Raw genomic sequence first — 22,310 nt, 5'->3', positions numbered from 1 at the left:
TTCCATTCGTTTCATTTATTCTTCGATCTTATTACGTTATTTATAACGTATAATAGATTGCGATTAATATCGATTAAGAATCATTTATAACTTAAGAAAATATTCAATAAGAAAATAATTCAAAGTTCGATAATAATTCGAACTCGCAGTTTCTTTCGATTAAAAATATTAACGAGTATTAATTCTATTAATTTCCATTCGTCTTCATTTATTCTTCGATCTTCGTTACATTATTTATAACGTATAACAATAGATTGCGATTAATATCGATCAAGACTCAATTTATAACTTAAGAAAATATCGTATTTCCGTTTTATCTTCCTACCCACCCGCTACACGTGTTGCCACAGTTGCTACAGCATGCGTAAACCTGATAACCGGTCAATTGTTATCTTATTTTTCTAGGCCCGAGCATCCATCGCGTGGAAGCGAGAGAGAGAGAAAAAAAGGGGGGGGAGGAGAAAATCGAACACGGTCGCGAATAAAAATGGTCGGCGTTATTTTCAATACGAAATTAATAAATAGTACCTAAATTCGAAAACGAATGCGCGTATTATATATATATATATATATATGGAAACGAAATTTTTATCAGGGCACGCTTGCTTCTCTGTGTTTGCTCGATTGAAAGTTACGTATGGGTTGACAACGTTGTATTAATGCGGCGTTATATAGCGAATGCTTTCCAATTCGATAAAAATATTTCATTGCTCGCTATTAAACCTGTTATTTTTTTTATCCAACCTTTTGATCGATAACGCAGGGCTTTTGTTATATATATATGTATGCATATGCACGTATATTTTGCCCTACCATAAGCGAACAAATTGTAGCTGCGACCTGCACAATACCCCCCCGTTCCGTTTCCATCGGTGAAGGTTTAATAGCTTTTAAGAAATATTGAAAATTATTACAAATGCCGAGCCAAATGTTTATACGAAATATTTTCAACATGGCGCGCATATATACGCGCGTATCGATAAAAAAGGAAAAGTATTTTTTCTCTTCTTTCGAAAAATTTAAACGATCAACGATCGTGATGATGATGAGCTAAAAAGAAAAGAGAAAAGTATTCGAAAGAGTGTAAGAAACGATTAAGATTATTTCATTCTTCCCGGATTTTTCAAAAATCTGAATGATTCGATCGCTTGTTCTTACCTCCGCGGTTTTCACTGTCCGCCGGCTTGACTTGAATAGGACGGTTCATCTGCAACGAGAAAAAAAGAGAAAAATAATTCATCAAAATTACGCATCTCTTAAAGGAAGAAAAAGAAAAAGAAAAGATATCTATCTCGTCCACACCAACCAACCAAAACTATCACTTAATTTTTCTTAATTTAACCCATCCATGACGCAAGACAACGTGGATTGATCGATTCATATCAAATATATATAGCGTTTCGCACGGATAGAGAAAGTAATACGTCTATCTCTCGTCACTTTGCCCCCTTGTTTAAACACCATCTCTGCCGTTGACAGGTCCGATTGTCAGAAAATAAAGGTAGCGAGTGGAAAGAAGAAGAGGGCTGGGATGAAAAGAGGGAGGGAGGGAGGGAAGGAAGGAAAAGGGATCCTCCTCCTCTCTCGGAAAGTGCGGAACTGCGACACTCGTCCTTCCGTACATACACCATCCTCACGAAATCTTTTGGACCGCTGCGAATGGGTCGAGATCCCGGAGAACAAATAACATTGTTTATTTGTCGGACGGGTCGCGCGACCGCACAGCGCTCTACTTCATTCCTGGGGGATGAGAATGCATGATTCATGACGCGGGGGACACGGGACTCTCCTCTCTCTCTGCATTTTCGCTCTCGCTTTTCCTTTCTTCTTTTTTCGAAACCCATCCCTTTTGCAAAGACGCGCCATCCTCCTTCCCCGCGTAAACTCTCAGAGATCAGCGTTAGAGATCACACGTGTCCCCGTTTATTATATTTAATTAATTTGAAATTCGAAACTCGATTACGTTTCTTGTTGATCGAAGGTGAATATATTTATTTCATTTCGTCGAGAATCTCTCTTTCTGACTCGTTCGATATGGGCGAGAAAAATCGTGGCCACCATCTGTCTTCCGACTCGTTGTTTTTTTTCATTATGCACTATCTCCCATAAGAATTGTAGGAGGGAGAGAAAGCCAGCGGGGTAGAAACATACGTGGCAACCCCAAACTTTTTCCCCGTGCATGCACGTCAGATACCACGAGGGGTTGGCTCGCCAGGGGTCAGTGCCACGACCACGTGGATCTCGTGCAGAAACTATACCCGCCAAGCGAAAGATTTCCGGGTTCAAAGTCCCGGCCACGAGCGTACCGTACCTCCTGTTCGATTATTATTTTTTTTTATTCTAGAAAAATTCTCCAAATCTTTCAATTTCCCAATCTTTCGAGAATTTCGAATTCTTTGAAAACGGAGATGAGATTTTTAAATTGTTGAAAAAGGGGTCTGAATCATCTCCCAATGTTACTTACTTATACTTCGTCTAAATTATAAATATAATATGCGTGTATGTATGTAATCATGTTTTAATAAATGGATAATAATATATATACATCTCATTCGTTCCTAAGTGTAATGGGGCATTAGGCAAGGTTTAACACACATCGGACGCCTGACAACCTGATTTTCACTAATGGGGAATAAATTGCTCCCATCGCGCGAGCTCATAATTCTGCTTCCCACGTCGGGGGATCGATTAAATTGTAATGTAACTGTCACGAGATACGTCCTCTCAGGTGGAGGAAATCGTCGTCGCTTATTGTTTAACCTGATCAAACGCAAAAAGGAGTTCTCCGTTTCCATTTCGATAATCATATATATAACAGAATGCTAGTAGAAATTGGGATCCCATAACGCAACTAGAAGAAATTCGACGATGAAAACGAGGAAGGGTGAGCAGAAAGCGGAAGACGCGTGGTTCCAGGGATAATGAGGGGGGGAACGATGAGTAAGGGAAGGTCACTTTAAGCAGTGTCCTCAGGAAATTAAACTTTGAGTCGGGCACCGGCCATTAGGCGTTTGTTGTTGTCTCGTTGTCAGGGGAACCCCGTGTCCGTTTAGATACTGGAACCGAGATACGACGTTCCCCCCTCCTCCAGGCTCTCTCCAGGGAAGTTTAACGCTGAATGCATCGTGTAAATGTCACTTACGGCCCAAGGGATCTGTACCGGTCAATAACGATCACCGACCGAGACTTCTGCGTGGACCACCTGCGTGCTGGTTGCTGCGCTTGTACAGACGTATGTGTACGATTAATGTAAACGAGTATTAACTGGTGCTCGTTAACGGCACGGCTTCGTTATGGGCAAACTAACCCGTGGATACTTGATTAGCGCGCCAGGATGTACAATAGTTAACGATTCCATTGAATCGGTTGACTTTGAGATAGAAACCGGCTCGATGGATCGAGCTACGTTGATGATTCAACGAAATATTTTCCATTCTTTTGTTCGCTCTGTAAACAGGTGGCAAAATAAGGAGGAATACGCAGAGTTGATTGTTAATCAAGTTTTAATATTTTTTTCCTCCCCCCAGAGCGGTTGTCGCGTTTTTAGCCCTTCTCGTGTTAGCCGAGAATCGAGCTCTTAGTTAATTAACGTGGCAAGCCACTTTCCAAATTAACACACATTTTCCATTTTAGCTAAATGGATACAAAGTGCATGGCGGCACTTCGTGTCTTCGTGCCACGATATTATTTCATTAGATAACGATGTTTCGTTAAATCATGATCCTTCTCAACATTGTATTATATTTAATTTCTTGAACGTTATTGTTATCGATGGAAACCGAGATATATATATAAAACACAACGTCCACGTCGATTTTCGATCGAAAGGAAAGGAAAGTTCTTTTACCTTTACGGTGTAATAAGAGGTAACGGCTCGTGAACGTTTCTGTAACGGGCTAAAAATATATCCCGCCAAGGTTGAAGGAGAATCCAGACCAACGTTGAACCGAACGTCGGGCCGCGCCTTTATTTAACGATTTTGTTGGCGGCCGATCACGTGCCGACTCTTCGACAATTCGTGTCATCGTTGGCCATGTGCCGCGCTTAGAAAATCGATCCCCTTGAGAGCCACCACTCAAGATGGATGGTAATAAGTAAATGTGTTTGCTCAGCCCAGAGCGCGCATCACGAGCAATTAATTAAGCTCGATTATCTATGTACACTGCGGGAAGCGCAGGAGTCTTGCCTGCCTCTGCCGGATAGATGCTGAGTAATAGCCATATGCCTCGCGAAATATACGTGCGTGTAATCGCGTAATCGTGTCTGTGTTTCGATTCCATTTTGCGGGCTGACGCGCGTTTCCAACAAAAATGAAACAACGCTGGTCGATTCTAGATAAAACAACTCTTTACACGAATAAATAGCGAATAAAATCTAGCAAGTTTTTCTACGTATGATACAGGCCAATTTTCAAAACTTTGAAAGAGATAATCAATATTATCTACTTCATCATTCGATATATGAGGTGTTATAAGAATTGTGCATTTGTTGAAGTTTTCAGGTTTGAATCATTTCCAAAATCTATTAATCTATCGAGTTTTTCAGAATCCTCCACTTTCTTTCTTTCTTTCATCATCAACTTCTCCAAAACGATGAATTTGGTAGAATTTCAACCTGATATAAAATCGTGAAACTCTTCTCGGTGCCACGCGCAATTAAATTAACCATATTTATAGCCTTCCCTGCCTCTCCAGATCTCTCCGCCCCGGAATTATAACCCAATTCTTTTCTCTTACGGAGGAGGGAGGGGGGTAGAGGGATCTACAATTCCTAGAAAGCGGCGCAAAATCCAGATAGGGGATAGGTGGAGGCTGATAACTGCCGAATTGAATGGTGAATGCCGCTTCGGAAATTGAATAAGCTATCGTGTCTGAGCCGAGCCGTCGAGCGAAGCCCTGGTATTTGACCTGGCTGCGTGCAATCAATGTACTGATTGGAGATAAGGGCCCACCCCGTGTAGCCCCTGGCATCCTCTCCGCCATGATTTATATACGTACGGTCTTCGCAGGCGATGTATTCATTACTTGATTACCCTTCGGCAAGTTAATACCCGTCGTGACCGTGTAACGAGCCAGATATCCGGGGGGATACCTTCTACAGGATCATCCTTTCCACCCATCCATCTACCATCGATGCATTCTTCTCTCTCTCTCTCTTCTCCTAATTATCATCCTTCTTCTTTTCCTCTCTTTCTTTCTTTTCCTCTTCATCCGGTTTACTTTACGCTCGTTTGTTAATTCGATAGCCCGATAAACCGAGAGTTGGACGTGATTGGATTTGGAACAAGAGAGAGGGGGGCATAACCGGCAGGATATCGATTCGAGTAAGTGGTATTAATTCAGGTGTTGTTACTGGGAAATTCGTATATTCTTTTCGTAGAATTGAAGATTCTGTATCCGTTCCTCAAAATGGAATGGAAAATCGGTCGATTAACGAACAGTTGATTAACGAGAAAAAAAAAAAGAGAGAGAAAATATAGGATAGCGAAGAAGGTGTACAGTTTACGTACAGTCGGTGTTACGGAAACAGAAATCAGATGGAGGGATGGCTGGTCTCGAGTTAACTTCGATAATTTGCCGCACGCGTATCCATCCGGAAACCCAGCTCCGCGAGATCTGTACCCGCTAATACGGCTAATTTGTCGACTGCTCCAAAAGCAAATGCACTTCTCCCCGCGCTCGCATCGTCGGATGCCACAGAGGAGGAGGAGGAGGAGGAGGTGGAGGAGCGTAGCGGTTCGGATTGCCTCCTAGCAGCATATTACGTCTAAATGGATTCAAGCCGGGCTAATTGGCGAATTAATTGAAATTCCAAAATGAATCGAATCATTTAAGCGATCGAGTTTCGGCTTTCCTGCGCCACGATTTCCCTCCCTCCCTCCCTCGCCTACTCCTCCCCTCCCCCTCCCCCCCTTTTCCTTTTTCCAAACGGCCAATCGTTGGGCTATTTCCGCAACACAACCACCGATCAATAATGAAGCCCGTTATCTATCCGAGGAACGATCATGAGAATCATTTCAATCGGGAGGGGAGGGGTGTACACGGTGTTGTATTGTTCCCATCGTGTTGCCACGTCAAATTGCCAAATGAATTTCCATCCGCGTATCGCGCGACGAGTTATCGCCCTTCTCCATTTCTTTTTTTTTTTCCCTCTCCCCTCTGGCAAACAATGCCGGACTTGGGCCCGATAATGATAACCCGTATTGAAAAAAACTTGGGTTACGAAGTCGTTCGAATGAAAAAAAACGCGCACCTGCGTCCTCGATTCGACGTACCTGTGCACTCACGCACTCACGTTAACTTAGCTTAGCTTGGTCGTGATTATAAATAGGATTCATTCGCAGGGAGCGAATATAACGTCGTTTGATATTGCAGAAATATGTAATAAATGGTAGAGAGAGAGAGAGAGATTCATTCTTGATTCCTTGATTCATCTCCTGGGACTCGAATTCTTGGAGTTGGAGAGATGAGTAAGCGTTTGTTATTTTATCGTACAATGTTTTTGTACAACGAATATATATATATATATATATATATATATATATATATATATATATATATCTATTAGATATTGATAGATTCGCGATATTGATTCACGCGAATGATGTCATCGTCGCATTCGAGGAAGAATTAATCGTAACCCTCCTCCTGCCTCCCCGCCCTGCGATCGAAGTTTCGAGCCAAGTATTAAGCCTCTTACACGCCCTGATTGCCTAATATGACCAAAGAGAATTTAACCACTTAATTACACAACGGAAGCAAACCATACTTTCTTACTCCTTTCTTACTCCCCCGCTCGAGATTACTTATGATTCCCTAGGTTTTCCCTAGAGAGGGGGGAGGGGGATACGCAGGTTGTTTCGACGTCGAATTTTTCACGCAACCACGCCTCTGCCTATCCAATTTCTCACTTCTTTTCCCTTTTTTTTTTTTATTCGCCTATCCCCGCCTATCCACTCCCCTTCCCCCCGATCACTTTTTTCCCTAACACTCTACAAATATTTGAACGCCGGCTACAGCCCCCGCCGAAAGAGCATTCGAGTCGAGTGAGCTTTCGCGTCCCCAGGCCAATCACCGTTCACCGATTGTAATCTAAGCCAATGCCTGGGCGCGCATTAAATGTCAAACGTTATCCCCGTCCCTCTATTTCGTGACGCCGACGGCGACGATGCCGGCGTCTGCGTCCATCTACGCGTAGGTCGCGGCCCCTCGGACGGTTTTTTCGGGAAACCGCCGAAACGACGACTTTAACAAGCCCTGTTCAACGCTTTGAGTGGATCCATTTTACAAATGTACAAAATATACATATATATATTGGAAACAGTGGTCGTCGATTCAATCGTGCGTGGATTAAGTATGATAGATAAGTTAAGATGTTTGCTAATCAAAGTTAGGGGTCCCTAGAAATGTAAAAATTCGAAACAATGCTCGTCGATTCAATCGTGCGTGGATTAAGTATAACAGATAAGTTAAGATGTTTGCTAATCAAAGTTAGGGGTCCCTAGAAATGTAAAAATTCGAAACAATGTCGATTCAATCGTGCGTGGATTAAGTAGATAGGTTAAGATGTTTGCCAATCAAAGTTAGGGGTCCCTAGAAATTTAAAAATTCGAAACAATATCGATTCAATCGTGCGTGGATTAAGTAGATAAGTTAAGATGTTTGCCAATCAAAGTTAGGGGTCCCTAGAAATGTAAAAATTCGAAACAATGTCGATTCAATCGTGCGTGGATTAAGTAGATAGGTAAAGATGTTTGCCAATCAAAGTTAGGGGTCCCTAGAAATGTAAAAATTACTAGACGTAATAATAATATACGCGGAGATTAGATTCTCCTATTTCTGAGATCGGAGAAGGAATAACAACGTTTCGATCAAGCCGATATGCGTATTGGAGTCCAGGCCGATGAGTAAGTTGGAGAAACGGGTGGTCTGGTTTTAGGATTGATGAGCCAAGCAAAGCAACCGTGGAGCCATGTGGCGAGGCTACATTACCACGGCGTTATGCGCTGGCACATTCACGTGTGCTGCTGCATTAATTGATGTACGTCTCTGCATCAACAGCGACCCGCCTTCTCGTGAGAACCCGTCATGTGTTCTGTTCAACGTTCCCGATACAAACGCGCACGGTACATATAGGATGGGCTACGTCAACGTCGAAGGAAGCTACGATCGACAGGAAGACAGGTAAATGGACGCGAAGCCACCGATCGAAGGTTTCATCGTTTATCCGAGATAATTTATTTCTCTCGGCAACTGGGTCACATATTACGTAAAAATGGCGTAAATCCATCTCTCTCTCTTTCCGCTTCCTCCATGATTATTTATCCGTAGGCTGTAATTCAGTTTTGAAACTCCCCAACAGATTCCCTCCTGGAATATATCCGTTCTCAAAATCGAACGTGATTTAAATACGCCTCTGCGGAAAATCAGAGGAATTGAAACAATTACGAATCGTTATCAGAAAAGAAGAAGAGGAAGAAGAAGGAAAATCCCAGTTGAAACGACGTCACGCAACACCCTCCGCTCATAAATATTTCAACGCACAATTTCCCCTTTAAAACACTATCTAAATCATTCAGCTTACTTCGAGCAACAACGCTCGACGAAGGGAAGGAAAATTACGAAAAATTACGAATGTATCGATATATATATATATATATATATATATATATATATATATATATATATATATATATATATATATATCTCGGATCACGAGGGCGCTCAACTTGTCGACTCGAAAAAACAATTCGTTTTATCTCGACGGGAAAAAGAGGGGAGAGAAAAAAAAAGAAGAATTGGAAATCTACCTTCCCCCGGCGATAATAGGCGCAACATTGATCGAGGCACGGTTTCAACCTCGTTATCCGCCTCGTTTGATAAAGACTCGCGGAGAGATCCGTGGGGCACACGATCGAGGCAGAGGCGGAACGCAGACACGCCCGCTATCGAGCAGCTGCGTTTCTTCGCGTGCGCCCGCACGTACCCGCGCCTAATGCACTCCGCCACGTATGCGTGCACACGTGCGCTCCTCGCCCCGCTTTTAGCAGCGGGGCGAGGAGCCGCTATTGTAAACTGTTCCGCGTACCGGGCCTGTACAACATATGGATGGGGATAACGTGTAACGTAACGATTGTGCACATGCCGCCAGAAATAACCGCGCGTAAACAGAGAGCGCTCGCAGAGAGAATCTTTTTACGACCAACAAAGTATCTCTCTCTCTCTCTCTCTCTCTCTCTTCCTTGAAACCGGTAACACGGATTTCCGCCACGAGTTCACACCACGATACACTCTCCGCTTTTTTCGAACGCTCGTCGAGGAGAAGAATCTTTCGATGAATAATTCGAATTTCATTTTTTCTTTCTCTCACCACTCACCATTTGCAAGTCGTTCCGACGCGACGATACAACTTCCACTATGTGAACCATTGGTGACGACTCGCTCGTTAAACTTTTTCCCTCTTGGAACAAAAGAACGAACTATTTTCTATTTTTTCTCTTCTTCTTTTTTCTTTAATATCCTTTCACTTCCAATCGTCCAATCCACGGGAGAGTGGGGCTTCGACGGGCGAAACGCCTTTTGGCCGTTTACACACTGGGTTACACAGTAAGCGCGTGCGGAAGAGAGGACGGCGACGCGATCACGGCGCAGGACGGCACGAGCGTGTGTTTAATTCGTCGCGCGTCCGCGCGCCTCCGAGAATCTCCGAAGCGTCGTTATATTGCACGTGTTTCCGCCCGCGATTTTCCACTGCATGAAAGGAGCGGCACACCAACCACTCGTCTCTCCCTCTCTCTCTCTCTCTCTTTTATCTTCACCTTCCTTCTCTTTCTTCCCTCTCTCTTCCCCCGTTCCACGTTTTCGCTCCGATTCAACACGTATATTCGGACAAAGTGCGCGGGCTTTTCTCGATGGATATCGGGGGACGTGTGTGTGCGCGTGTGTGTACGTATGTGTGTGTACGTGTGTATGCACGTGCGTACGTGCGAGCGAGTGCGCGAGCGTGTGTGTGTGTGTGTGTGTGTCCGTGTGCGTCGTTTCGGGTAAGAGAAAGAGGGGAAAGAGCGCGCGCGACGAGAGTGCAAAGGAGACGGAAGGGACAGAGCTACAGATAAAACCCCGAACGCAGCTCGTCCGCGACTGATTCCCCAGGCCTACACGCACCCTCTAGTTTTCTCCCTTTCATCCCCCACCACCCACCCTCCCGGCCGCCGTCCCCCTCCTCCCTCGCCATCCACCTCCCCTACTCCCTTCCAGCCCCTCGCCTATCGCCCCTCTGCGACCCTTTCTCCTTCCGATGTCCCCTCTCCCCCTCTTTGACTCTACGCACCCTCTGAGAGAAAGCCCACGCACCCTCGTGCCAGCCGATATATATACTCTCTCTCTCTCTCTCTCTGTCGCTTTTACTTTCTCCAGCAGCTTTCCATCTCTCTCTCTTACCATCCAACCCCCCTTAACTCAACCACCTCGCCACCAATCTCCTCCTCCTCCTCCTCTCTTTTCCCTTTTGCCGCTTCTCCTCCGTCCTTGTAATTCACCCTCTTCTGTCTTCCTTTCGAAGACCGAGGCCTCTCTCTCGTCTTCTTCGTCCCTCGGCTACCCATCAGATCGGTCTGTCTCTGTCTGTCTCTCGTCTTATATCGATGAAACCCCATAGCATTTGGCCAATCAAAGAAGGGCGCGAGCGCTTTCTAGGGACCCCCCCTTCTCTCCCCCCGATGTTGGTGTCCCCGAAAAAGAAAGAAAACCGGGACACGGGCCGGGCAGGAGGAGGCTTTGGAAGGTACTAAGGGTCGGAGATTCTATCCCTGGAAAAGAGGTATGTATATGTGTGCGCGCGTCGATGTACGTCGAAAAGGGAGAGAAAGAGAGAGAGAGAGAAGCCGTAATAAGAAAACGTTCCTCGTGGCTTAGGTCTTCTTCGTGAGATGAGATGAAATGATATCTATTAGCGCGGATAACGAATGGCCAACTCGATGTCTACGATGTTTCTCCTTTTTTTTTCTCTCTTTTCTTTCCTTTTCGCGATTTTCCGATCTTTCGATTCTCTTCTCTCTTTTTCCATCAATCTTGGATAATTTCGTATTCCAATTTCTTTTCTTTCTTTCTTTCTTCCTTTTCGAAGATCGATTTTCGAAAGAAGTTTTTGGAAGAAATTGTTGTACGCATCTCGAAGATCGTTGAAATTTTTTTTCCCCCTCGTTATCAGGAGGAGGAGGAGCGCGCGATGCAAGGAGATAAACGCGGGATCGGGGCGCAACTCTGAAGGAAAAGGGGGAGGGAAAAAAGAAAAGAAAGAAAATATAAAAGCACGCGAATGGAGAGGAAGAACGCGAAAGGACCTGCAGTTAACCTCTCCACTTTTCCTCCCGCCCTTCGGCCGGGGATTTGTTGGTCCAGAAGGACCACTCGTACGTACATTCGCAAAACTCTCCACCGACTTCTCTCCTCGCTACCCCTTTTTCTCCGCCCTCTCTCGGGCAACCCCTCCTCCTCCTCCTCCTTCTCCCGTAGCTCGCGTTTTTAAAGGGCGCACAAAAGCCACCGGAAATTGCTCCCGGCTCTTCCGACATTACGGACGTTCTACGCCTGTCTTTCTCTCCTCCTTCTCCTTTTCCTCGTCCTGCTCCTTCTCTCTCTCTCTCCGTGTTTCTCTTCCCTCCCTCTTTTTTCCCCGCCATCGACGATTTTCACGAGGCGGCAACAGATTTCCGATAATTGCAGATTTGGATAGCGAAATAATATCTCTTCCCTTAACGAATAAGTCTTTGCTACGATGACGTATATAAATCTCTTCATCTTGTTCACAACAGTAGATGTTCCTTCTTAGGGAAACTGAAGAGACTTTAAAATCGATCGCACGATTTAATCAATTTTCCAGTTACTTCTTTTTACGGTGCAAATTGCCTGTGCCAACGGAAAGATATCAATGAGAGACATCTTCCCGTCTGACCGTTGACAAAATATTTACCCGAGAAGGAGAAGGAGGAGGGGATGGGAAATAGGCAGAGAAAGGGGAGGGAGTCCAAGTGAAAGTTGGAAGGAAGGAAGGAAGGAAGGAAAAGTTGAACGAAGCAGGCCGCGTTGCTTTTTGATGACTTGGGGCAACTTCATCCTGGCCAAGATGAGGACCTAAAAAGAGACTTTGAAACTTAAATGTTGATATGGAAAGTAAGAGATCTGGGGCGTTGTAGATTAAACGATCAATCCCCTTGGGGTTGGACGATTTTTTTCAACCGCGAAACAGGGAGAGAAACGTTTCATCATCTTCTTCCCTCCCCACCGCGATGATAATCTTGCCGCGTATAAGGAAAGTTTCTTTTTCTTTCCTCTTTAAATCGTTAATGATCGATCAACGAAATGGATAGAACATGGCCACATAACTTTCTTCCTTTCTCCATTCTACCGGTATGAATATTTAAATCGATCGAGGCTTCGAAAGGTTAAAGGCGATCCGCATTATATATTAATTCGACAAAAGTGGGATAAATAGCGGACAAAAAGCGGATAATGGGAAGATTACTGTCAATGGGCAATCAATGCTTCGTCGATCCATCACCCTCGAAGAAAATATCGACCTGACTTCTTCTTTATTTCGATGGTATTAAACGACGTTTCGAAACAATACGATCGAGCCGAGTTTTTGACGAGTAATCGATACGTATATATAACCCGAGGAATACGTGGCCGTACGGGAAGAAAGACAGAGAGAGAGAGACAGTAGACATTAACGATTAATCAAGAGGAGATATTTACATTATTCGTGATAAAACGTTATCTTGTTGACAGACGTCCGTTTTTGCGCGGACGTACGTACGTACGCACGGTTTCGTGATATATTTTTATTTTATTTCTTTATTTTTTCTTCTCCTCCTTTTCGCGTGGCACGCGAGGGAGAAACACACACACACACACACACACACACGATGCTACTTACATGCCCGACCAGAATCCCGTGTGATGTAATCGCACGCGATCGATTACGTCATTGGGTGGCAGCTCAATGCGAAGTCGATCGATCTCCCATAAATTACGGATGATCCTCCACTAACTACGAGACGTCCACTCATCCCCTATCAAGCACGGCTCGCCTGTCGAGTTGCGGGTGCAACGACTAAGCCCTCTATCTGACCCTTCCAGACCCTTTTCGTCTCACGAATCTTCATCGGGATCCACTCGGCTGTGTCACACGCATTCGTCCTAATAACTGGTATTCGCGTCTAAACCATTTGTTCGGGGAGAAAAGGTTGGAAAGATAAGGGAGAGGGGAGCCTCCTATCTCTCTCCCTCCCTCCTCCTCTCTAAGTTGTAATTTGAAAAAAATTCGAGCCGAGTCGATACGATTTCTTCTTTATTCCAAGGACGTGTAATGTATAAATTTTTATTCGGTTATCAATATTTCGGGAAAAATTGCGCGTAATAAATCTTCGTTGGTGGATATTTTCGATACGAGAATTGTTAAATTACTTACAGAGATATTGCATATTCGTTGCTTACCGTCTCTCCCCCCTCCCCGTATTTTTTCTTCTCTCCTTTCCCTCTTTTTATTTCGAAACTCATCGCTGGATAGAAAAAAAAAAAAAACACTGGTTATCCTTTCGACACACACGATCCCTCGTAACTGATACAGATATTTACGCGTAACGGCGTTGCTTTACGTTTTTGCAGGCAATATTTCAGAGAAATTGCAGTTTGAATCGCGGTGTCAAGTTTTGAAAAGTATAGCGCCGACATCATGACTCTGTCCCTTTTTTTCCCCCTTTCCCTAATTTATCACTCACGCTCGCGTTTATCCATCATCGACGAATCCTCCGTTGGTGGTCGAATTACGATATAAAAATTATGCGATGGAACGCTCATCCGCGTGATAATTATCGAAAATTTTTCAAAAAAAAGAGGGAGAGATTTCCCTGTTGTCCAAAATTGATACTTGACTACTACTACTACTACGTTTGTGATAGATCGTTGGCGTGCAACTGGGAGGGGAAGGAGAGGGAAAGATACGTGCGGGAATTGCGAAAACGAGGGAAGGGGCGACACTGGTAAATGCTAATACAGATATATCGATGCAAAGGAAGTAGATTTTAACGTTCTCGAGGGTGATATCGATTCCGTATAACCAGAAGCACCCGGCCTCCCGAGGATACTGTAAAATCTGATCACGAACGATATTATCGCGATACATATATACATATATATATGTATAGGCAGATATTATTCATACATTCGTGTACGTAGAAGAAGCCACGGGCTATGGTTGGACTCGAGGCGAACCCCTCGCCGAGGAGATCCTTTTACAACGTTTGCCGGTACCCGTAGTCCGCGATTAGCGACCCTTTCGTAACTCTCGTTTCCTGCTCGTCCTTCGCGGCCTACCCCGCACTTCCTCGCTTTATGACACTCTCCATTCAAATCTCTCCTCTCGCTCATTATTCCCGTTTTTTAACGACCACTTTACCGTCGTCTTCCTTTCGTGTCGCTTGCCCCTCTCCTCCTCCCCTTTCGCTTGCACGGGACGGAAAGAGTAAAAAAGCATTCTTTGAGCTTGGTTCTCGAGAATCGGTGAATTATTGTTGTGAATTATTGTTATTATTATTATTAGTATTCGACGTCTGGGCGAGGGAATACCTGTTGAAAGATTGAGAATTCTTTTTCTTTTTGATCCGAGAAGAAAGGGGAGGGGATCGATTACGATTGAGGGGGATCGATCGAACGCGGTGGTGGAGGAGGAGAAAAAAAAGCGCAGCGGGGAGGGTGGCGCGTTTCGAAGGGGGAGAGAAAGAAATTAACAGACGCCACATGTTTGAAGGGTGGGGTTTGGGGGAGATCTCGTCGGGGATTGTCCAGGTGCGTTGAAAGTAGTTGAGTAGTTGGAAATAATAAGTTTTATGCGCGATTGAGTCTTTCTTTTTCTACGTTCAAATTTAATATTTGGATAATTTTAAACTGGCACTTTTCAATTTTACTATTCTCTCTCTTTTCTTTATTGTACAGAATTTCCACGAATTATTAGAATCGTCGAGTCGAGTGTTGTTTCATCGCAGATGTTGAAGAATCGTAAAAGTAGTAGTCGTAGTCGCGACAAGTACTTTCATCCGGAATTTTAGAAAACAACACGCTTCGAAAGAAAAGTGAGAATGCGAGGTTTAAGAAATAAACTTCTTAAAAGTTGATATCATCCACGAAAGAATAAAGGAAAAGAGTTGTTCCGTTTCGTAGAATGAAATTTCTTCCGGGTGAAAAATTAATTTCCAGCGATACGATTCCGATTAAACCGTTCCAGGTATGCTTATTTGGAATAAGACGAAGAGCGTTTTCGTATATGATCTAAAGAAACGTATCTTATATTTCCTAAAATGCATCGTTCGTTATCTAATTCGGTTGGAATTATGTAATTTTCTGCGGGGAAGGACGCCGAGATTATTTTTCCAGATAACAACGATCGCTCGTAGTTGAAAGTTATAGCGGGGCAAGCGTAATACGGGTAGCAAGGGTTTCCAGGAATTCTATTCTCTCCGGAAGAATGGTCGGACGTTGGGACTTCCTAAATTAATTAGGCTAAGCTGTGGTCTCGTTCCTTTCGTTTCATCCCCCGTACCACTACCGAGTATTGGCTATAAATAATGGAATTATGTAACTGCGTCACCGCGAGGGGGAGAACAAAGAATCGTTTCGTTCCGCTTCAGCTTTCCACCCCACTTCAATTTCCCTCCAACGTCATCACGCTTTATGACCGTTGCCTTGTTTCCGTTTCCATATTATTTTAAAACAAAATAGATTACATTTAAAACCGTGTATTAAAACCGCACCCGCGTCCTACACACGTTTTCGAGAACGTTATTCAACAAAATATCGAACGAATTCCTTGTACGAGTGGATATCGCGTTTCTTTGTGATTCGAATTAAATTAAATCTCTGACGCGACATTTTTGGCAAATTGATATACCGATTCTCTTATACTCTACATTAATATATATTTGTACGACAGATGTGGAAGGCGATACTAGCGCCACTTGGCTAACTACTTTGCTCCTCGTATAATTGCGTTACTTTCCATTCCATTTCAACTATGGTCTTAATTAAATGGTCTTGCTTTAAAATTCGAGAAAAGGAAGCAGGTCTGAAGAAATGATCTCTGAGAGAGGGAGAGATAGATCATGCTTTTCGATAATTCCAATTGTTCTCGGCGGCATTGTCAACTAAAACGAGTGTGTTACTTCTTAGACGAGGACTTAACAAGCTGCGTAATCGGCTTCTTCGCGCAAAGTACGTTAAAGTACCTTAGCGTTTCCAAGTTCTTGCAGATGGCAAGGGGAGCTTAAAAATCGTAGCTCCTTTTTCTCTGGAACGAGCTTCGAAAGGATACGTCCTCCTTTATTTCCAAATATAAGTTCCAACACGCGTGCTTTTCAACGTGAAGTTTTATAGAAAAAAGAAGAAAAACAATTTTATTTCTTATTAACGAATATATATATATATATAAATTAGAAGAGGAATCGATCCAAGGGATTCGACGACGTCACGTTCCATCGTCTATCCGTTTAATCACAGTGTCGGGTCCGCCACTTTTAAATATATCGATTACAATCTAAGACGAATTAGGTTTTATTAGGCACAGAACTTGATAAAGGAAGATCTATGGCTTCGTAGATTAGAAAATACCGATCTCCAAGCCCAATTTAGAATAGAAATTAATTCGATTAACGAAAATGGAACGCGTATTCAGAAAACCTATCTCTGTTCCTTTTTTATTTTTTTTTTATAACAAATTGATATTAATTTTTCATTCTTTCAAATCGAATGGTAAAAATTCGTAAAAGTTTTATTACCAAACTTGTTATGCAAAGGAATTTGCTGGTCTCCGTAACTCGTGTTGTAAAATTTCGTTAATGGCGTTAGTTCGATTAAGCAACAACAGAGCTGAATTAAAGTCAGTCAGTCAAGACTCCAACTGTAACCAAATTATGCCTATTCTCGAACTTTGAAACGACACTTTGATCGAAGAATTTCTCTTCTCGTAGTAATTTTCGTATTAAAAATTCCCCCTCTCCTCCCTCGAAGGAGATCCTCGTTCGAAACTCTTGGATTCCGTAACATCCAGAGAGATGTTGAGATGTCCATTTTCATCGAGATGATCGTGCTGCGATTTTTGTTCTTGCTAACGAGGAGAGAGCAAAACATTCCGGTTAATTTCGTTTCACTCGGCCAGGTTTCAATTACAATTACCAGATTGGGAGGGGAGGAGGAAAAATTGAGCGAGGTTGGTATCGAAGCTCGATGTTAACGTTACATCATTGTCGTTCTAATTAAATTTTTATACACTCCTTCCTACGAGGCAACAAACGAGGCCAATCGATCTCGCCTCGTATGGACATCCACGTATAAAAAAAAAAAAAAAAAAAAAAAAAATGCGCCACGTTGTTTCCCCTACTAATGATGCGTACTCACGTGTGAACTTTATTACGTGGCGTACACTCGAACGAATCGAACGGGGAGAGGAGAGGGGATCGATAATTTTCAAATTTCTACCAGGCCTCTCCTTTAATACAACCGCATCCTATTTTTCAGCCCGTTAACTCGCATCGCTTACACCTCACCATTATTTTTCACTCGGCCATGTAAACAATGTAATTATAATTTATTACCAACCCATCCTTGCAACGCTCGCCATCCAACGCGATGTTCACTCGCGCCTGTGGAAAAAAATATCTTGAACTAAGCTTCGATATTCTTCCTTTCTTTTTCTTTCCCCCCCCCCCCCTCGTAATATATATATATATTAATCGATTTACTTTCAATATTAATATTTCCAAAACGAGAAAAATAAAAAGAAGTCGTCTCGAAAAAATCTCTTCTCTTGAAAATCGCGCGCATTGACATCAACAAAGCACCCCGTTCTAGTGTTAATTTGTCGTTAGAGGAGGAAAGAGAAAGAGAGAGAGAGAGAGGTGGTCGGTTGTCAGCGACAGCCGGACGCAAGGGCGGTATTGTCGAGGTCGCGTGGCACTGTAGGGGTCGGCGAAGTGGGAGGGGATAGGAAGGCGAGAAGGGGGTTGCTTGAACGTTGGAGGCTGGAATAGGGGTGGTTTGACAAGTCCGATTGCGCAACTCGGATGAGATCTTGTCGCGTACCTCGTGAGGAACGTCGTGGAAAGGAGGGTGGGAGGGTTGGAGGTGGGAAATTCTCGAATAAGAGAGAGAGAGATTCCTCTTTGGCACGAGTTTGGTCAGCGTATCGAAAGGATAACGAAACGGAAGGAAGGAGTATCCTCCTCGTAGTCGTCGTGGTGTTTCGATGGTGATGCAGGTGATGGTGTTACGCCGACTGGCGCACGAGCCGTGGTGTGGTGGTTGTGCGCCTTGCGCCTGTTCCCGCGCTGAATTATTGAGACGCCACCAGATCGATGTCACAAAAGGAAAGCGGCCGTGCGGCTTGAAATGACGGGCTTTCGCGTCGCTCATACATTATGCACGCGGCCGCTTCTACGTTCTGTGAGCTACGTGTATTCGTGGGTTAATACACGCCGAAAAAAAAAAAAAAAAAAGAAAAAAAGGAGGAAGAAGAAGGGAGAGGGGGAAAAAAAAAAAAAAGGAAAAGGCTCGGTGTAGGTCCCTCTTGTCTACCAGCGTTCTCTCTCCTCTCCCCTTCCAGCTTTCTCTCGTGATTACTGTGGTGGACTCTAGCGGCGGCTGCCAGGTGGGAGGAAGACAAAAATGGCGGCGAGGTCAGGTGCGATGAAGGCCTTTGTCTTTTTTCTCTCTCTCTTTCTTTTTTTTTTACACGCGTATAGGGTGAACGGACAAGGGAACGTACAGGTTATCGTACAAATAATAATATCGCGCTTTATATTATAGTTCTACGTAGCTCTGTACATATATATATAACTATATATTTACGTCGTTACTTCGTTGAATAATTATTCTCGACGATATCCTCCTGTGCTGTTAAAGTAATTTGATCGTTGGAAGATTGAAAAGTTTCCAATCTTTAGGAAGAATCTTTTGCACACTGTCGAGGAAGAATTAATCGAGTTGTGAGATCTATCAGATTGGAAGATGCGGAACCTCTGTTCAACAAAGAAGAAACAAGGGTTGACCATATTTTCATCTTCTCAATACGGAGAAGGAAAAAAGGAAGAATAGAAAGTATTATTGGTAGATGCAAAATGATTGGAAGATCGAGAAAGACACATGTTGTAAGCTATAAAGATACATAAAAGTATCTCTGATTCTTAACTGATAACCAGATACGATGGATAGCATGGATTCTTTGCTTCTGGGTCACGATCCTCGAGGGGGTTGTAAAGTTTCTTTTTCCCTTTTTTTTTTCTCGATTTCTGAATAGACGAAAAGGATTTTGGAATATTTAACGCGAGTAACAAATATCCATTCGTATCTCGAACGATAATAAATATTTATCGGAGATTGGCGGAATAGAACAGAGCGTTCCTGTTTCACCGCATTACTGGATGGATCGAAGGGGATCTATTTGTAGACAACGTAAACGTTCCTCTGCTTTATTTGTCAAGGTTCGTGTCATTTTTTTCTCTTCCTCTTTTTTAATCGTTCACATCGTTTTATTCTTATATTCTTCGACATCGCGATACAAAAACCGTCTCGTAACAACTCAACGATCTTATTCTGTTCGAACTAGCTTTTAATTAAATAATAAAATTTCTAACATTTGACGAAACTCTCAAGGCAAAGCCCTCCCTTTTCAGAAATTGAGGGATTTTCAAAATTTTCACGAGAGAAGAGATCCTCCCAGAGTTTCCACTACGATGGTGGCGACATCGTTTCACGGGTTAAATGGAAAATCTTACGCTCACCTACCTACGCGAGGGGGAGGCGTAATGGGCCCGGGGGGATAGGCCTGGATAGGAGATGAAGGGAGGGTTAGGCAGATATCGAGGGCGGCTGATATCGACTGGAGGGACGCACGTCCACGGGGGGTCCGAGGAATAAGGAGAGAGAGAGGCATTATCTTACGTAATATTTACCCTCTCTCCCCGTTCGCAAAGTCCAGCTTACGCGCGACCCCTCTTATCCCTCTTAGAGAGGAGGAGAGCTTCCTCCCTCAGCCGCACCTATTTCTATACCTACACTCTCTCTCTCTGCGTCCTCTGCGTTCTGTCGCCGATCTACGGTTCTACGACCTCGTATCGGCATCTCTAACAATTCGCTCGCGCATCCTTTTGTTTACTCTACGATAACTATCATCGATCGTTACGACTGCCGATTATACCGAGTCGATAATACTCGTGGGTGTAATAATAGATTCGTGGAAATTCCGAAGGAGATACTACTCCCTCCTCTCCCCCGTGATATCAGCCTCAGCTTGCTTAAATAACCGTCCGGGATAATGCAATTTCCGCGACAACAGGTTGCGTCCGCAACACGTTGGATTTAAAGAGGAGTTCGAGAAGAATTATTGAAAAATTTAAATCTATTATTTCTTCTTCTCTGTAAACACGTTCCCTATTTCATATATTTTTCTACTTCCTCTCCAATAATAATAATAATAATAATCCAAAGGAATCTTTTCACTTGCTCGCAATCGAGCTTTTGCCAGAGAGAGAGAGAGAGAGAGAGGGAGGGTCCCGACGGGATTAGTATATCTGGCGGATGAAAACTTTCGAAACTCCGCAATCTGTTCGAAACACATTAGCAATACCGCGAAATCTGCAGGAACACGGGGATATAATTGGCAACAGCGGGGCGGCGACACGCGAGGGCTGCAGATTTCGTGTACGCACTTAACGAAGCATCTGCTCGTTTAAACGTCAACTATTACCTGCCCCCGCCTCCCTTCAGACCTGGGCATTAATCGCGTACACACGCACACACACACAAACACACACTCATATACACATACATAGGTTGAAGATAAACGGCCGTGGCCATAAATTTTATTCGTACAAAATCGTGGCCCACCTCTGACCGAGGGGGTGGGGGGTGGTGGATCAATTACGAGGCCGATTAATAATGCCGGGTTATTAATCGTATTCATCCGATCTGGCTGCTAATTATGGAAGAGCAAGAGTTCGCTCCAAAGTGAAGTGGAGAAAGTGAGGGTAAATCTAATTGCCGTTCGATACTTCAACGAGAGCGAGAGACACTTAATTCGGTTCCCTCCTCCTTGGTTCTGTTTTCATAGCCGCCTCGTAGCCACCAAACTCTGCTCGATCGTGTCCTCTCTCTCTCTCTCTTTTCCCTTTTCTTTTTTATCTTTCCATCCCATCCCCCTCCCCTTCGCCAGTCACTTTGCCGTTCCATCCACGAGCGTCGCGCTCGCGGTAATCAGGTTGGCCCTTAATGCCCGTGAAACTAAATAAAAATGCAATAGACCGTCCCCAGGTTATCGAAATCCACTTTTCAGCGGCGCACTGCGCGAACTGCGCGCAGTGATATATCGATTCGTCCGTCCGTCCATCCGTCCGCTTTGAGAGGACGACCGGAACCGGGCGAGGACGGCACGAAATGGAAAACACATTGGGAAGGGACTCGTGGACAGGGCTGGGTGGGGTGGTTTCAGAGCGTGGTTGGTTACGTCCCCCCAACTTCTTCGAGAAAGAAGGTTGACTCGTGGAACTTCGAAGATAGAGAGTCAAACCATTTCGATCTCTCTAAAAGGGATGTCTCGATAATTACAAGGAACAACGAACGAAGGAAATTTGATTCAGATTCGTCTTAAGAACAACGAGGTTCGAATTATCGCCGACCATTTGTCCCCCTAATGAACAGGTAAATGCGAATATGTGGCTCGTAATTTGTAGCCGTAGCCGTGGGTTTGGTATCAGGAGAGGCAGAGTTTCCCGGGACGTTTATACCGGGGCGTTTATAGTAGCACAATTTGCACGCGGTGACGGAAGATAATGGCAGCGCCGGGAGACGTATTAAAGGTGAATTGCGAAAACAACGGCTAGCAGCCCGCCGCCATAACTCGCCGGCAGATGACCGACGAGCTGCGAGAGCTCCTCCGGGTGTCGTTGACCCTCGAGTGACCCTGCGTGACAGCCCGTAACACTCCAACAAACCCTTCGAGACTTCTCTCTCGATGACGAAGGTCCAAGATGGATGCCCGCCGATAATTTTATAGTAAAAATATATAAAAGTTCGTTTCTATTATTTTTTTAAACTCTTCTCCTCCGATATTCGCGAGCCCGCACATAAGGATTTTTTTTCTGTATTGGAGAAGAAGAGGGGAAGGGCAGTGAATTTTTTTGAACGCTCAAACATCCGTCCTCGCATTCGCGGCTCGAGTCACATCAAACAATGGGAGGCTCCCTCAAAGCGGAGCCCTCCTTCCTT

At 44.1% G+C, this 22,310-nt stretch overlaps 1 protein-coding gene across 21 annotated transcripts in view; it reads right to left on the bottom strand.

Annotated features, from left to right (window-relative positions):
• The window catches only part of LOC410353 (CUGBP Elav-like family member 4), a 530,632-nt gene that overhangs the window by 64,811 nt on the left and 443,511 nt on the right, over positions 1 to 22,310 (bottom strand). For 19 of the 21 annotated variants that reach the window (XM_016915455.2, XM_026444465.1, XM_006557607.3 and 16 more), the window contains one exon: positions 1,159 to 1,207. In XM_016915455.2, the coding sequence (XP_016770944.1) occupies positions 1,159 to 1,207 (49 nt within the window). Of the gene's footprint in view, positions 1 to 1,158; positions 1,208 to 9,376; positions 10,152 to 22,310 lie in introns of those variants that run through there. The other 2 variants (XM_006557612.3, XM_016915461.2) reach the window with 1 other exon arrangement.

Source organism: Apis mellifera, linkage group LG12 (genome assembly GCF_003254395.2).
Source record: "Apis mellifera strain DH4 linkage group LG12, Amel_HAv3.1, whole genome shotgun sequence".
Classification (NCBI taxonomy): domain Eukaryota; kingdom Metazoa; phylum Arthropoda; class Insecta; order Hymenoptera; family Apidae; genus Apis; species Apis mellifera.
Note: the sequence above shows the minus strand (reverse complement) of the source record. Positions and strands in the feature narration are given on the sequence as shown.